The sequence below is a fragment of the Lycium barbarum genome, chromosome 4, assembly GCF_019175385.1.
Source record: "Lycium barbarum isolate Lr01 chromosome 4, ASM1917538v2, whole genome shotgun sequence".
NCBI classification, from domain to species: Eukaryota; Viridiplantae; Streptophyta; class Magnoliopsida; order Solanales; family Solanaceae; genus Lycium; species Lycium barbarum.
Window position 1 is genome coordinate 131,665,391 of NC_083340.1, and position 13,576 is coordinate 131,678,966.

Here is a 13,576-nt window from a genome sequence, read left to right on the forward strand (position 1 = left end):
CTGCTGCTCAAAGATTACATCATTTTCACATTCGGTCATACTACTGTTCGGTGGTTTTTATGGTTAAGAGCTCAAAGCACCTTAGATTTATCAATTCATTTGGGATGAATTTTCTAGATCAATTAAACTTTATTCGAAACATCAATAACCATGGCAACTAGCTCTCGTAAGGCATACGCCAGGTACAGAACAATCAAGCATATAACTAATTCTTACAAAATAACCTAGAAATCCGCGAGGGCCAGTGACGCACAGCTCGAACTCGGTGGAGAATGCGCCCTCTCTCCACCTTTCTTTTGGTGCAGCGGGTTCGAACCCATGACATGTGCACAGCCAAGATCGTGCATTGTGCTCTTACCCCTGAACCAAAGCCCTAGAGCTATAACAAAATGTTCCAAATTGTAGTATGAATGATCGTATGAAGATTATTTCAAAATCACCTCACTTTATTGCCTACTAAGGAATTTTCCAAGTCTCTCCTGGTCTTTATTCTAAGCTTCAAAATCACCTCACTTTATTGCCTACTAAGGAATTTTCCAAGTCTCTCCTGGTCTTTATTCTAAGCTTCATTGACTGCTAAATCACACCTTTGAGAACTAATTTAATTATTCTTTCTCAACACATTATAGATTATTGTAATTTTAGGAAAAACCACCCACCCCAAAAACAAACAAAAATTAGTTAAGAGGTTCATTAGTCATCAAGGATGAAGCGTGTAGCTTATTAAAACAAGCAATCCCAGTAAACTCTGTGACAAAAAGATTAGATCTCACCTTTTTAGCTGAGAAATCTGTTGTTTGACAGCATAACAAAGTTTGGGACTAACTGTTACAAAATGTTGGCGCAAGGTAGCCCTGCCAGCCTCTATTACACATTGAATCTCCTCATTTATTGCCACTGCACATTGATTTACTTCTTTGTTCGCCGCTTTGTCTAATCCTTCAATAGAATTGTGGTGTTGTTGCTCCTTCTGCAATAACTTCATGGTCAAAACTGTTGTTTTTCCCGTGCCTGAGCGACCAAGGATAAAGCTACTTCTCCTAAAGTGGATTATCTCCCTCTCTTCATTATTAACTTCAAAAGGGAGATCTAATTCTTCACCATGGTGATTCAGGAGCAAATGATTGACAACACCAGATGATAATGAGTAAAACTTCATTAACAATAGGCTTTCGCTGACTCTTGAATTTTCAACATAACTTCTACCATCTATTGCACCAGTTGATTCATCATTCAAACTGCTCGCAGTAATGCTTTTATATTGAACAATCTCACGACAAAGCTTCCAACTCTTTGGAACTTCCAAGTCCCTGTACAAAAGTGAAAACGTTAACACAAGAATTTACAAGAAGCAATAGCAGTTCATCGTAATATTCGAATCTATAGAGCACAAAAGAACCAGTTTACCCCTCAAGACATTTCTCCTTGCAAAGATTGATAAATTCATCAGTGTACATTGAACATATGTTATCGAGACGTTTCAACAATTTTGCAACCTCCTCCAAGGGCAATACATCCCACACCCTCAGCACTTGAGTATAGGTGGATTCTTTCTGAATATCAACAGAGCAAACGACATAACGCCCTTCAACCTTAAATTGTTTTACAATTTGAGATGAGCTCTCGGAAATTGAATCCACATTCTTTCTCTTGGGACGCCATCCACTAGCCAACTTAACCAGAAGATTTATCACAGATTTCTTCAAGCGAGAAGATGTTAGCCTTCCAAATGATTTTCTAAAATTGTCACTAAAGAGTACCTGAGAAACCACGTAGAAGACCACCAAGATGGCCAAGTAAACTCATTAGTACAGGAACCAAAAAACGTATGTATATGGGACAAATAATACAAGAACAAAGTTTAGCACCTTGAATGAGTGAAGCCCACACTAAGAAAGAATAAACATATAAAATGGACAAAGACTGATGTTTGCTTTGACAACAACTGATGTAAGTAGAACACATTAAACATAGAATTAATAGATGCACCGGGAGGAAGAGTCCTGGTAATGCTAATGCAAAATGTTACATTAGAAGTTAAGGTGAACCATAAGAAAGACAGCACACATAACCCATTAATGTTTCAAACAAACTACATGAACAAACAATCAGAAGTGCAAAGAAACACATGAGCCGCCTAAGACAATACAAGTAGGTATAGCAATCCAAAAATGAAATATTTATCCTCGGTTAAAAACTTTTGAAGAAGAGAATGAAAATCAACAACTAACTTTCTTCACACTTTACTCATTTCAATAAACAATTGTGAGCAACATAGAAGTACATATTCTTTTCATGGAAATAGGCCCTAACAAATCACACTTGGAGTTCAATATACAAGAAAAATAACAACAGAAAAAGGAGGGGTTGCGGACCCAACACTCAAGTGTTTGAATATTCATGGTGCCATAACTTCATTATACTTAGACATTAACCGACCCCATGTCATATTCAACCAGTGTGTTTAAGAAAAAAAAGACTCCCTGTGTCCCAATTTATGCGGCACTCTTTCCCTTTTAGTCAGTCCAAAAAGAATGACATCTTTCTAATAGTTAGTAACAATTCAATTTTGAACTTTCCATTTTACCCTTATGAGATGATTTACAGCCAGAAAATTTTTTATGGCTTATTTTAGATCACAAGTTTCAAGTCTTTTTTCTCTTAAACTTTGTGCCTAGTCAAACACCTTCACATAAATTGGGATGGAGGGAGTATGTAAAATAGCCAAATGCATCCTTCGGTCTAAATCTATGTGAGGGACGCAATTCAAAAACTCACAAAGCATAAGATGTACCTTCCATCTCTGAGATTTGAACAGAATACTATCCGCATTAAGTAAATCATCAAGCTGATCATATTCTTTCTTAACATCTAAAATTGTTGTCCTCATATCATTGTCTTCCTCGGCATGAAAGAAGCACTGACGATCCTTGGCGTCACGAACTAATGCTTCCCGGACGGAGTTGCTCTGACGTAATGTTAGCTCATTTCCAAGAATCCATAGACAGTGTCTACAAGAATAAAACCCCGAGACGTCAGCTTAGAAAAATAAAGATCCCAATGGACGAAACAGCCAAAAAGATTGATCCGTACCGAGCCCTGGTCAAAGCAACATTGGTCCTTGGAAGACTAGACAAGAAACCAATTGATCCACCACAATTAGATCTCACAGTAGATATTATTATAATATCTTTCTCCCCTCCCTGAAATCCATCTACCGACTTCACCTTAACTTCAAAACCATCAAGGTTATCAAACCTTCGCCCAAGTTTACCTTGTATGGCCAAAACATGTGCAGCATACGGTGATATAACACCAACACTGAGTTTCTTCCTGGAGCCACTCCAAGCTGCAAACAAAGTATAGAAGAAGATAACAAAAACTAAAACAAAAACTGGAAAAGCATTTAAGCTAAGAAGAACTTCCCACCCATGCAATCCCAATTAAACATTAATCAAGAGAGAGCCAACTTAATATTGGAAAGAGTGCAGTCGTTTGAACCAGTGTTATCAAAGGCGCGCTTAAGCCCTGAAGCGAGGCTCAAAACATGTTGAGCGCTTCGCCTCGCTTTATGTGCGCTTCAGTGTCGTCATCAAGGCTCTAAGATATACTTTTCCTTGCCAATGAACCTCTTTTGAGGAGGTGACACTAGATGATTGATATTTCATTTTATCTTAATATTTTTACAATTTCTTTGTCCATATATTTGTTATTCATTCTTATTATTATTAATCTTGGACTAAACATACATATATTTTTATTTTTGCACCATTGCGCTTTTTTTCATTAAAGTCCACGCTTTATATGCGCTTTGCGCTTAAAGCCTCAGCTGACCTTAGAGCTTTTTTCGCGCTTTTCGCTTTTGATAACACTGGTTTGAACTATACACAAATCAAGTTGTGCGTATAATCAAGTTTGCTAGTAAACATTTCGCAATCAAAGACTTAACGACACATGCCCAAGGACAAAATTTGGGTTATTAGGAGTTCTTCATTAAGGATTCTTGCACAATCACAGCCACGTTTGAATAATACACTTGTTTATTTTTGCTAATATTGGGACTAAATGAGTCCGTTCAATACCCTGATAGACCTATGTACCATCTTACGTCACGCTTTGAACAGGACAAAAAATTAATGTTGATTTCGAGAAAGGTACATGTAGTTACTAAGGCAAGAAGACAAAAGAGCATTTCAGGAAAAACTCCAACCACAAAAGTGTAGGTTTCATTAATACGAGTGTTTACCCCGGTTTTGGATAATCAATTAAAATTGTAAGTGAGGTTATAGGATATGTGTTTATATCTTGACTTTATTCATAGAAATAAGAAATATATGAATGTGCTATAAAGGAGCAATTGATGATCAATGGTTTCCTATAGACTCGTGTATCTACTAATACATAAGCGTTATTTGATTTAGGAAACGTAAGAATTAAGCACAACAAATATAGACCGAATCTGATATTTGAGAGGGAGATTTATATATTTTGCTATTACAAGAGTTCATGGAAATGTAGAAGTCAACCCCTTAAGAGGAGGACAATGCCCCTTATTTATAGTAGTGCCCCATGAGCTTCATACAACATGAACAAATAAAATAATAATAAAAAAGCTCTGAGTTGGGTTAGGTTGGATTAGGTTGACCGTACGATCTGACACCCGTACGATTGGCAGTTGAACATGGCAGGACGCTATCGACGCGTAGCAACCGCGCAACGGATCTCTCGGACCACCGGCCACGATCAAACGGGCTAACGGCCTCGACCTCGACCAAGCGGACCAATGGCAACGATCAACCCGGTCATGGGGGAACCGGACCAAATGACGCCCTTCCTTTGCTCCGGTCCAAACATTCCTCCGGTTCAGAACGGGAGCCTTCATGCACGTTTTTGTTCTTTTCTTCCTTCGGTCTTTGATCTCACCGGTTTAACATATATTCGATTTTTACCGTATATAGATAGTCCCCACACTTCCTGGATCGTAGATCTGTCGGAGTGACGGGGAGTGGATGAATCACGAAACCGGTGACTCCATTCGCCCGTTGTTATCTTATCATTTTTGGCGGGAACAGTTGCGCCACGTTTTTCTGCCGTCGGCCACGTGTCCCATCCCGGATGGTCCGCTCTGACAACCGCCGCACGCACGTCATTTCAAGTCATTCCTCATTAATTATGGGGCACGTGGCGCTCCCCGGTTGGCTGAGGAATTGTAACCGTCATAGCCTCATGCCTATATAAGGTCTTTTACCCCTTATTTGAACGTTTTACTTCTTCACTAAACACTTTGCCTCAAGTTCCTTTTCTTGCCTCTTTACACATTCCATAGCTTCACTCGTAATCATCTGAAAAAACTCGCATTTCTTGTTGATCTGTTGCTTGCACTACGTGAAAGGAGACGACACTGCCAATTTCTCCACTCGTCGTTTTTGTTTGAGTGTTGCTGCTTCTTATTTTGCCATTTCTTGAACCTGTTTGTTCCCTTACTCTTTTTTCTTTGACTTCCTTTCCGAATCCACTTGACTTCTTCTTTTCACACTTTCCAATGTATGAAACCACTTCCCACGATATTCCCTCGGTTTCATCTCAAGGAACCGAGCCTGCATCTCCGGCCAAAGCAAAGAGCACCTTCGAGCCTACAGCCTCGGACATTATACCGGCCAAACCCAACTTCAACAAAGATCTTGAGGTCGAAAAACCTTCTTCGGTATCCGATAGGGGGTATGATGTGAGGCGATACCCCTCATCCATTACTGAGGAGAAACTCGACATAGCCCGGGCTGATTGCAGGTGGGACACCCGTCCGGTTCGGGTTTTTGCACCCCGACCAAATGAATCAGTCACTGACCACCGGGAAGCTTTTTTGTACGTGTATACTTACCCTTTCACTCTCAAGCTTGACCCTCCGGTCGATCCGGTCATCCTGGACATGTGCCGGACCTACGACGTGACCTTGGCACAGATTGGTCCGATCGTTTAGAGGGTCGTAGCATGCCTCCGGTTGTTGGCCAACAATGCCGACAAGGAGCTCACGTTGGCCCACCTGATACGCTTATACTCCCTGAGGTTGTTCCGGGGTGGCGTAATAAAACTCGCCAAGCGTAGCCGGAATCCATTTTTCTCAAAAATAGACGAAGACAGAGACAGGGGCGGGTTGGAGCGATATGTCCGGGTGAGGACCGTGGACATCAAAGGACTTATCTAAAACTTTTTTCTTTTTCTATAAGTAGTCAAAGTTAGTCTCTAATCTTTTTTAAAGAAATGAAACAATTACAGTGAAAAGAACCACTCACAATTTGGTACGAGAAAGAGGAAAGGTGCTTCATAGGTGAAATGAACAGTTCTTTTTTGGGAAATGAAAGAGGCGGTCTTTTCATTTTCAAGGAAAAAAAACTTTCACTGAACCAATGAAATGTTTTAAATTTATTTTTACATATAATTTTATACTCAAAATAAATTTTCACTTTTTACTTGCCTACTTAATCATATCAAGGAAAAATAATTTTTTCTTTTATTATCCTTAACATTAATTACTCATTTCTAAATCATTCTTTAAGTTCAATTAGACTATACACCAACTAATATAAGTATTATAGTAAAATACATAATTCATTTATTAATTCTTAAGGGGCGCGCAAAGTCAAAAGTAGACAGGTAAAATTGAACGGAGAGAATATTAAGAGTTAATGGTCAAAAGCGCACGCAACTACTCCCTCCGCTCATTTCTACTTGTCTGTTATACTAAAAATAAATGTCCATTTTTATTTGTCCAGTTATCAAAACCAAGACAAAAATTAACATTTAGTGTAGTTCCTAATTTACCCTTATATCACTTATCAATGCATTTCCCAAAACATTGCATTTATTATATTCAAAGGGTGGTATAGTAAAATTGTCACTTATCAATGTTTCATTTAGACACCTCTAGCTTAAACCAAAAGTAGGAAACAATGCGTGTAGTTCACACTCGCTGATGTGGTAAAAACAGCCAATAACAAAGAGACACGTGGCCTTTAATTCCACATAATCCAAATATAAAAATAAATACAAAAATCTATGTTTTTTCAACATTAATAAAAAACAAAAAAAAAGGCAACTATCTCTGTCTTCTCGGTCATGTTCCCAATACCCATACTCTTCTCTTCACACTTTCATCCGCCATTGATGACCCAGGTTCCCAATTTCTTCTCCCTTTTCAATCCTCTATCTGTATATATATTCACTAACCTTCACTTTTTAATCTCTTTCATGTCTATCCGAAAATCCCTCTCCTTTCTCCCTTTTAATTCATTAGAAATTTCATTGTTTTTCTTCAATCATGACGCCTGGGGGCAAATGATACTAACATAATTCAAGTATTTCCGGTTCTTCTTCGTCCTCTTTCAGTGAAGGATATGGCAATGGAGTGTCGGGGTGGCGCGTATGGTGTATGACTTGGTTTTTATCCTTGAAAAAATATCAAGAAAGATATCAAGATGGTTTTTATGTGGATTTAAGGTGTGAGTGGAGGAATCAAGAACTGAAATAGTGAAATTATGTTTCTTTTTTATTGTTTTTTCTTCCATTGACACTTGTCATTGGGACCCATGTAGCAATAATATGCATGCAGTTCACGCTCTCATAAGCACTGTGCAACACGCACAGTGCCAAGCTAGAGCGATGTGTCCAAGTGGCACTGTAAAAGTCTTCATGGAGGGTTCAGATGGTACGGGTCTTAGTTGGGAGTCTAAATGGATTTCACAAGTTCTAGAATCTGTCAATGACTTAAGCCAAATAATTATGTGTGGATGTGTATTTGCATTAATAACTTTTAGAGGAATGAATTTTTTTATCTTTATTTTTTTTTATTCTCATAAAAGTTAATAACCATATTCATGATATCGTTTGATATTTCTCAATAAAAATCAAAATTATATAGGTATTCAGAATTATTTTGGTAAGATTTGAAGAAATAAAAAAAAAAGTTTTGTCTACCTGCTACTTCATAATAACATTATTTTATAACAATTTATGTAAGGCCATACATTACGTTACAACAAAATGCTCAAATACCTACTCTAGGATGTGTGAATTTGTAATTATCCTTCGACAATGCTTTAAGGTACGTATTATTCTTGCTATATTTGTGTTTATCTCTTGACTTAGCTATAAGCTTGCCTTCGAGATTGCATGCCAAAATCTTCATCCATTATTATATGTCCTGGGTGAGAATTGCCCGTGCCAATATTTTGAAAATTGAAACTATAAATATCTTTGTTAAACAACAAATATCAGGATATGCGTAGTCTATTGATGTTCTCAATTCTAAACTCTTAATTTTGATTCAGGAATATAGCAAGCACTAGGCGAAGATGTTTTTTAACCTTACAGCTTATTACCTCCCGGGAGTATGGGCCCACGCCCACATTGAAAAGGTTCAATTTATTACCTTTTTCATTTTATATAATATTATTTTTCTACATTTAAAAAAAATCACTATTTATATTTAACTTTAAAGATCTAATTTTATCAAGATCTTGTACATTGAAAACCATAGTTATGGACACAAAAATGTTAATATGAAATATTCTTTTCCAAGTGAAATTTCCTAGTATATGAAAGAGTGAAAAAGTGTATGTAAATACAGAGTCACCCTTGTTAAGGAGTGCTTAGCCCCCTAATGTGGGACTACCCGGCACGAATCCGAATTAGTCGGGCCTCAATGCGAGTACCGGACACCGGATGAAAAACCAAAAAAAAAAAAATGTATGTCAATATTTAGTCAAATTACATCATAAGTTTAAATGAAAGAAATAAGTTTTTTTGTGCTATTGTTCTTTCTTTTTATAACATCATTTAAAATAATTCGGTATATGTAAATTGAGAATCTTCTTATTGATCTTATAAAAGTATTTGAAAGCTGAATAAAAGAACTTTTATTTTTTTACTTTCAAAGAAAGAATGTCTTAAGTTCTTATCCTTTTTATGTTAATAAATTTTATTTAGAATATAAACTCTGATAAGTTCATGAAACACAAAGTTTAGCTTTAGTATATGTAATATCAATAACTCATAGGAGTATTAGACTTTTATTCAATTTACTCAAATAAAAGGGAAGAGCATCCCTTTCTCGGGCTATTTTTTTTCCCTCTCTTCCTATCTTTCAGTCTCTTCAATTTTTCCAAAGGTAGTCGTCTCAGTGTCTACAGTCATTAGTTGCTCTAGTAAGTAATAATCTTCTCTTTTTAAAATGCACGTGTATGTTCAAACCAAAAGGATTGTGTTGCTTCTTCTATTTCTTCATCTCTTCTATAATACTTTTAATCGTATAGAGTCAATTTGATTTAACAACTTTAGTATTAATTATTGTCTACCTTGGCTATCAATTAAATTAAGATAAAACATGAAGATGCATGAATCGTTGTGACATTCTATTTCTATATTTACAGCTTTGAGTGTTCTAATTTTTTGCTCTCTGAAAACTACTTTAGATATATCCCTTTAAACTTCCGTTGGCAACTTGGCATTAACTCAACACATTGCAAAATATAGTAAGAAAATCTATATATAATTAAAATTATGACGTCCCTTAGCGAAATATCATTTGTCTTTTTATTCTTTAAAAATTAAAAATAAATTTTACATTCAACAAAATTATAATTTGATTATTCGTCTAATATTTAGGACTTTGAAAGTAACAAAAAGGAGGTGATTGATTTTTTTTTTCTTATCATAAGTATGTAAGGTAGTAGATTTATAAAAGAAAAGTAATAATACACAACAATTCATGTTAGCAAGGGGGTTGCTTAGGTACTAAGTACCTCCACCTCCAACCCACCAATGGAGCAAAAAGGTGAGAGCTCTTAGATAGGGAGAGGTAATAAAAATGTTAGCAAACTCCTGAGCACTTTAAGCTCCTTTAGGTTTACGAATTTTTTGAGTTTGTTATTAAATTTTAACCAACTAATTATTTAAAAATATTTAGGTGAAACTTCCGACCACTTTGGACTCCAAATTTTTACATTAGTTTTAGGATTCAAGGTAGAAGAATGATATTCAAAAGTTAATCGAACAATGTCGTTGGATTTTTTCTTTAAAAAAAGAAGAAGGAAAAAGTAGAATATTTTAGGATTCAACGATTAATATCATGTTAGGATCCAACAAATTCCCAAAAGTAGACGCATGTGATTCAACATTAGTGTAACATTATCAAGTACGAAGCCCCTTAGAGAAATGTCGTCCCTCTTTTTGCCCTTTAAAAATAAATTTTACATTGAACAAAATTTTATCTCTTAATATTTAGTACTTTGAAAATAACAAAAATTTAGATGATTAATTTTTTTTGGGCTATCCTCCGAGTGAGCCTCTGTACTCCTTTGATGTTATTCACCACCTCGATATCCTCGATGGCCTTGATCTTGTCCGGGTTGATTTCGATCCCCCGATTTGACACCATGAAACTCAAAAATTTGCCGGACCTTACCCCGAAGGCGCATTTTTCCGGGTTTAGCTTCATGTTATACTTGCGGAGCACGTCGAAGGTTTCCTGCAAATATTTTAAATGGTCCTCTGTTTCCAGGGACTTGACTACCATGTCGTCAATATAAACTTCTATTGTTTTTCCTATTTGTTCTTCGAACATCTCATTAACTAGGCGTTGACAAGTTGCACCGGCATTTTTTAATCCAAAAGGCATGACATTGTAACAGTAAGTCCCATACCGGGTAATGAAGGATGTTTTCTCTTGATCCTCCGGGTGCATCCGAATTTGGTTATACCCGGAGTAAGTATCGAGAAACTTAACATCTCATGCCCGGCCGTTGCATCGATCATTCTGTCGATGTGAGGCAACGGAAACGAATCCTTCGGGCATGCTTTATTTAAATCCTTGTAATCAACACACATTCGAAATTTATTACCTTATTGCCTACTAAGGAATTTTCCTAGTCTCTCCTGGTCAATATTTTAAGCTTCATTGAGTGCTAAATCACACCTTTGAGAACTAATTTAATTATTCTGTCTCAACACATTATAGATTCTAAACTCACATTGTAATTTTAGGAAAAACCACCAACCCCCAACAAAAAAAAACAAAAAACTAGTTAAGAGGTTCATTAGTCATCAAGGATGAAGCGTGTAGCTTATTAAAGCAAGCAATACCAGTAAAGTCTGTGACAAAAAGATTAGATCTCACCTTTTTAGGCGAGAAATCTGTTGTTTGACAGCATAACAAAGTTTGGGACTAACTGTTACAAAAAGTTGGCGCAAAGTAGCCCTGCCAGCCTCTCTTACACATTGAATCTCCTCATTTATTGCCACTGCACATTGATTTGCTTCTTTGTTCGCCGCTTTGTCTAATCCTTCAATACAATTGTGGTGTTGTTGCTCCTTCTGCAATAACTTCATGGTCAAAACTGTTGTTTTTCCCGTGCCTGAGCGACCAAGGATAAAGCTACTTCTACTAAATTGGATTATCTCCCTCTCTTCATTAGTAACTTCAAAAGGGAGATCTAATTCTTCACCATGGTGATTGGAGAGCAAATGATAGACAACACCAGATGATAATCAGTAAAACTTCATTAACAATAGGCTTTCGCTGACTCTTGAATTTTCAACATAACTTCTACCATCTATTGCACCAGTTGATTCATCATTCAAACTGCTCGAAGTAATGCTTTTATATTGAACAATCTCACGACAAAGCTTCCAACTCTTTGGAACTACCAAGTCCCTGTACAAAGTGAAAACGTTAACACAAGAATTTTCAAGAAGCAATAGCAGTTCATCGTAATATTTGAATCTATAGAGCACAAAAGAACCAGTTTACCCCTCAAGACATTTCTCCTTGCAAAGATTGATAAATTCATCAGTGTACATTGAACATATGTTATTGAGACGTTTCAACAACTTTGCGACCTCCTCCAACGGCAATACATCCCACACCCTCAACACTTGAGTATAGGTGGATTCTTTCTGAATATCAACAGAGCAAACGACATAACGCCCTTCAACCTTAAATTGTTTTACAATTTGAGATGAGCTATCGGAAATTGTATCCACATTCTTTCTCTTGGGATGCCATCCTCCAGCCAACTTAACCAGAAGATTTATCACAGATTTCTTCAAGCGAGAAGATGTTAGCTTTCCAAATGATTTTCTAAAATTGTCACTGAAGAGTACCTGAGAAACCATGTAGAAGACAAGACACCAAGATGGTCAAGTAAACTCATTAGTACAGGAACCAAAAAACGCATGTATATGGGACAAATAATACAAGAACAAAGTTTAGCACCTTGAATGAGTGAAGCCCACACTAAGAAAGAATAAACATATAAAATGGACAAAGACTGATGTTTGCATTGACAATAACTGATAGAACACATTAAACATAGAATTAATAGGTGCACCAGGAGGAAGGGTCCTGGTAATGCTAATGCAAAATGTTACATTAGAAGTTAAGGCGAACCATAAGAAAGACAACACGCATAACCCATTAATGTTTCAAACAAACTACATGAACAAACAATCAGAAGTGAGAAGAAACACATGAGCCGCCTAAGACATTACAAGTAGGTATAGCAATCCAAAAATGAAATATTTATCCTCGGTTAAAAACTTTTGAAGAAGAGAATGAAAATCAACAACTAACTTTCTTCACACTTTACTCATTTCAATAAACAATTGTGAGTAACATAGACGTATATATTCTTTTCATGGAAATAGGCCGTAACAAATCACACTTGTGTTGGGCTAAACGGCCCAAAGATACTCTTAACATGATGTGATATTGTTCGCTTTGGGCCAAGCCCGCACGGTTTTCCCCAAAAGGCCTCACATCATTAAGAGTATCCAACTCCTTATAAGTGGCTCCCTTTTCTTTTCAGCTATCAATGTGGTACTTTGTTCACACACCCAACAATCTCCCCCTCGAACTAAGTTCCACGTGGCTCATTATCATACCACGGGTCAGAGATTCAATATGTCTGTGTGCTACCCACATTGTCAGAGTATTTACGGTCACCGAAGCCCAAAGGTTGTGAATGCGTCTTCAAAGCTACGGGTAAAGGTCATAAACCGGCCCATAGATGGCCAAAGGCACTAAGCCGGGCCCCACGCCACACTCCGCCATCTTCATACTCATCCCACCAAACCATTGGCTCTAATACCAGTAGTTGGGTTAAAACGGTCCAAAGATACTCTTAATATGATGTGATATTGTCCGATTTGGGCCAAGCCCGCACGTTTTCCCCAAAAGGCCTCACATCATTAAGAGTATCCAACTCCTTATAAATAGCTCCCTTTACTTTTCAGTTATCAATGTGGTACTTTGTTCGCACACCTAACAACTTGGAGTTCAATATACAAGAAAAATAACAACGGAAAAAACAGAAGTTGCGGACCCAACACTCAAGTGTTTGACTATTCATGGTGCCATAACTTCATTACACTTAGACATTAACCGACCCCATGTCATATTCAACCAGTGTATTTAAGAAAAGAAATACTCCCGGTGTCTCAATTTATGCAACACTCTTTCCCTTTTAGTCAGTCCCAAAAAGAATGACATCTTTCTAATATTTAGTAACAATTCAATTTTGAA

General features: G+C 36.9%; 2 protein-coding genes across 4 annotated transcripts in view; both read right to left on the reverse strand.

Moving 5' to 3' along the window:
- Positions 1-12,168, reverse strand: part of LOC132637797 (uncharacterized) — a 25,166-nt gene extending 12,998 nt beyond the window's left edge. The window contains exons 1-7 of the mRNA XM_060354834.1: positions 11,804-12,168; positions 11,604-11,707; positions 11,171-11,492; positions 3,094-3,411; positions 2,795-3,011; positions 1,408-1,760; positions 774-1,310 (exon numbers count right to left, since the gene is read on the reverse strand). Coding sequence (XP_060210817.1) covers positions 774-1,310; positions 1,408-1,760; positions 2,795-3,011; positions 3,094-3,411; positions 11,171-11,492; positions 11,604-11,707; positions 11,804-12,168 — 2,216 coding nt within the window. The remainder of the gene's footprint in view (positions 1-773; positions 1,311-1,407; positions 1,761-2,794; positions 3,012-3,093; positions 3,412-11,170; positions 11,493-11,603; positions 11,708-11,803) is intronic.
- LOC132636501 (uncharacterized) overlaps positions 10,888-13,576 on the reverse strand; it is a 17,383-nt gene continuing 14,694 nt past the window's right edge. For 2 of the 3 annotated variants that reach the window (XM_060353408.1, XM_060353405.1), the window contains exons 9-10: positions 11,804-12,156; positions 10,888-11,707 (exon numbers count right to left, since the gene is read on the reverse strand). The gene's annotated coding sequence lies outside the window, so the exon portion shown is untranslated. The remainder of the gene's footprint in view (positions 11,708-11,803; positions 12,157-13,576) is intronic. The other variant, XM_060353406.1, reaches the window with a different exon arrangement.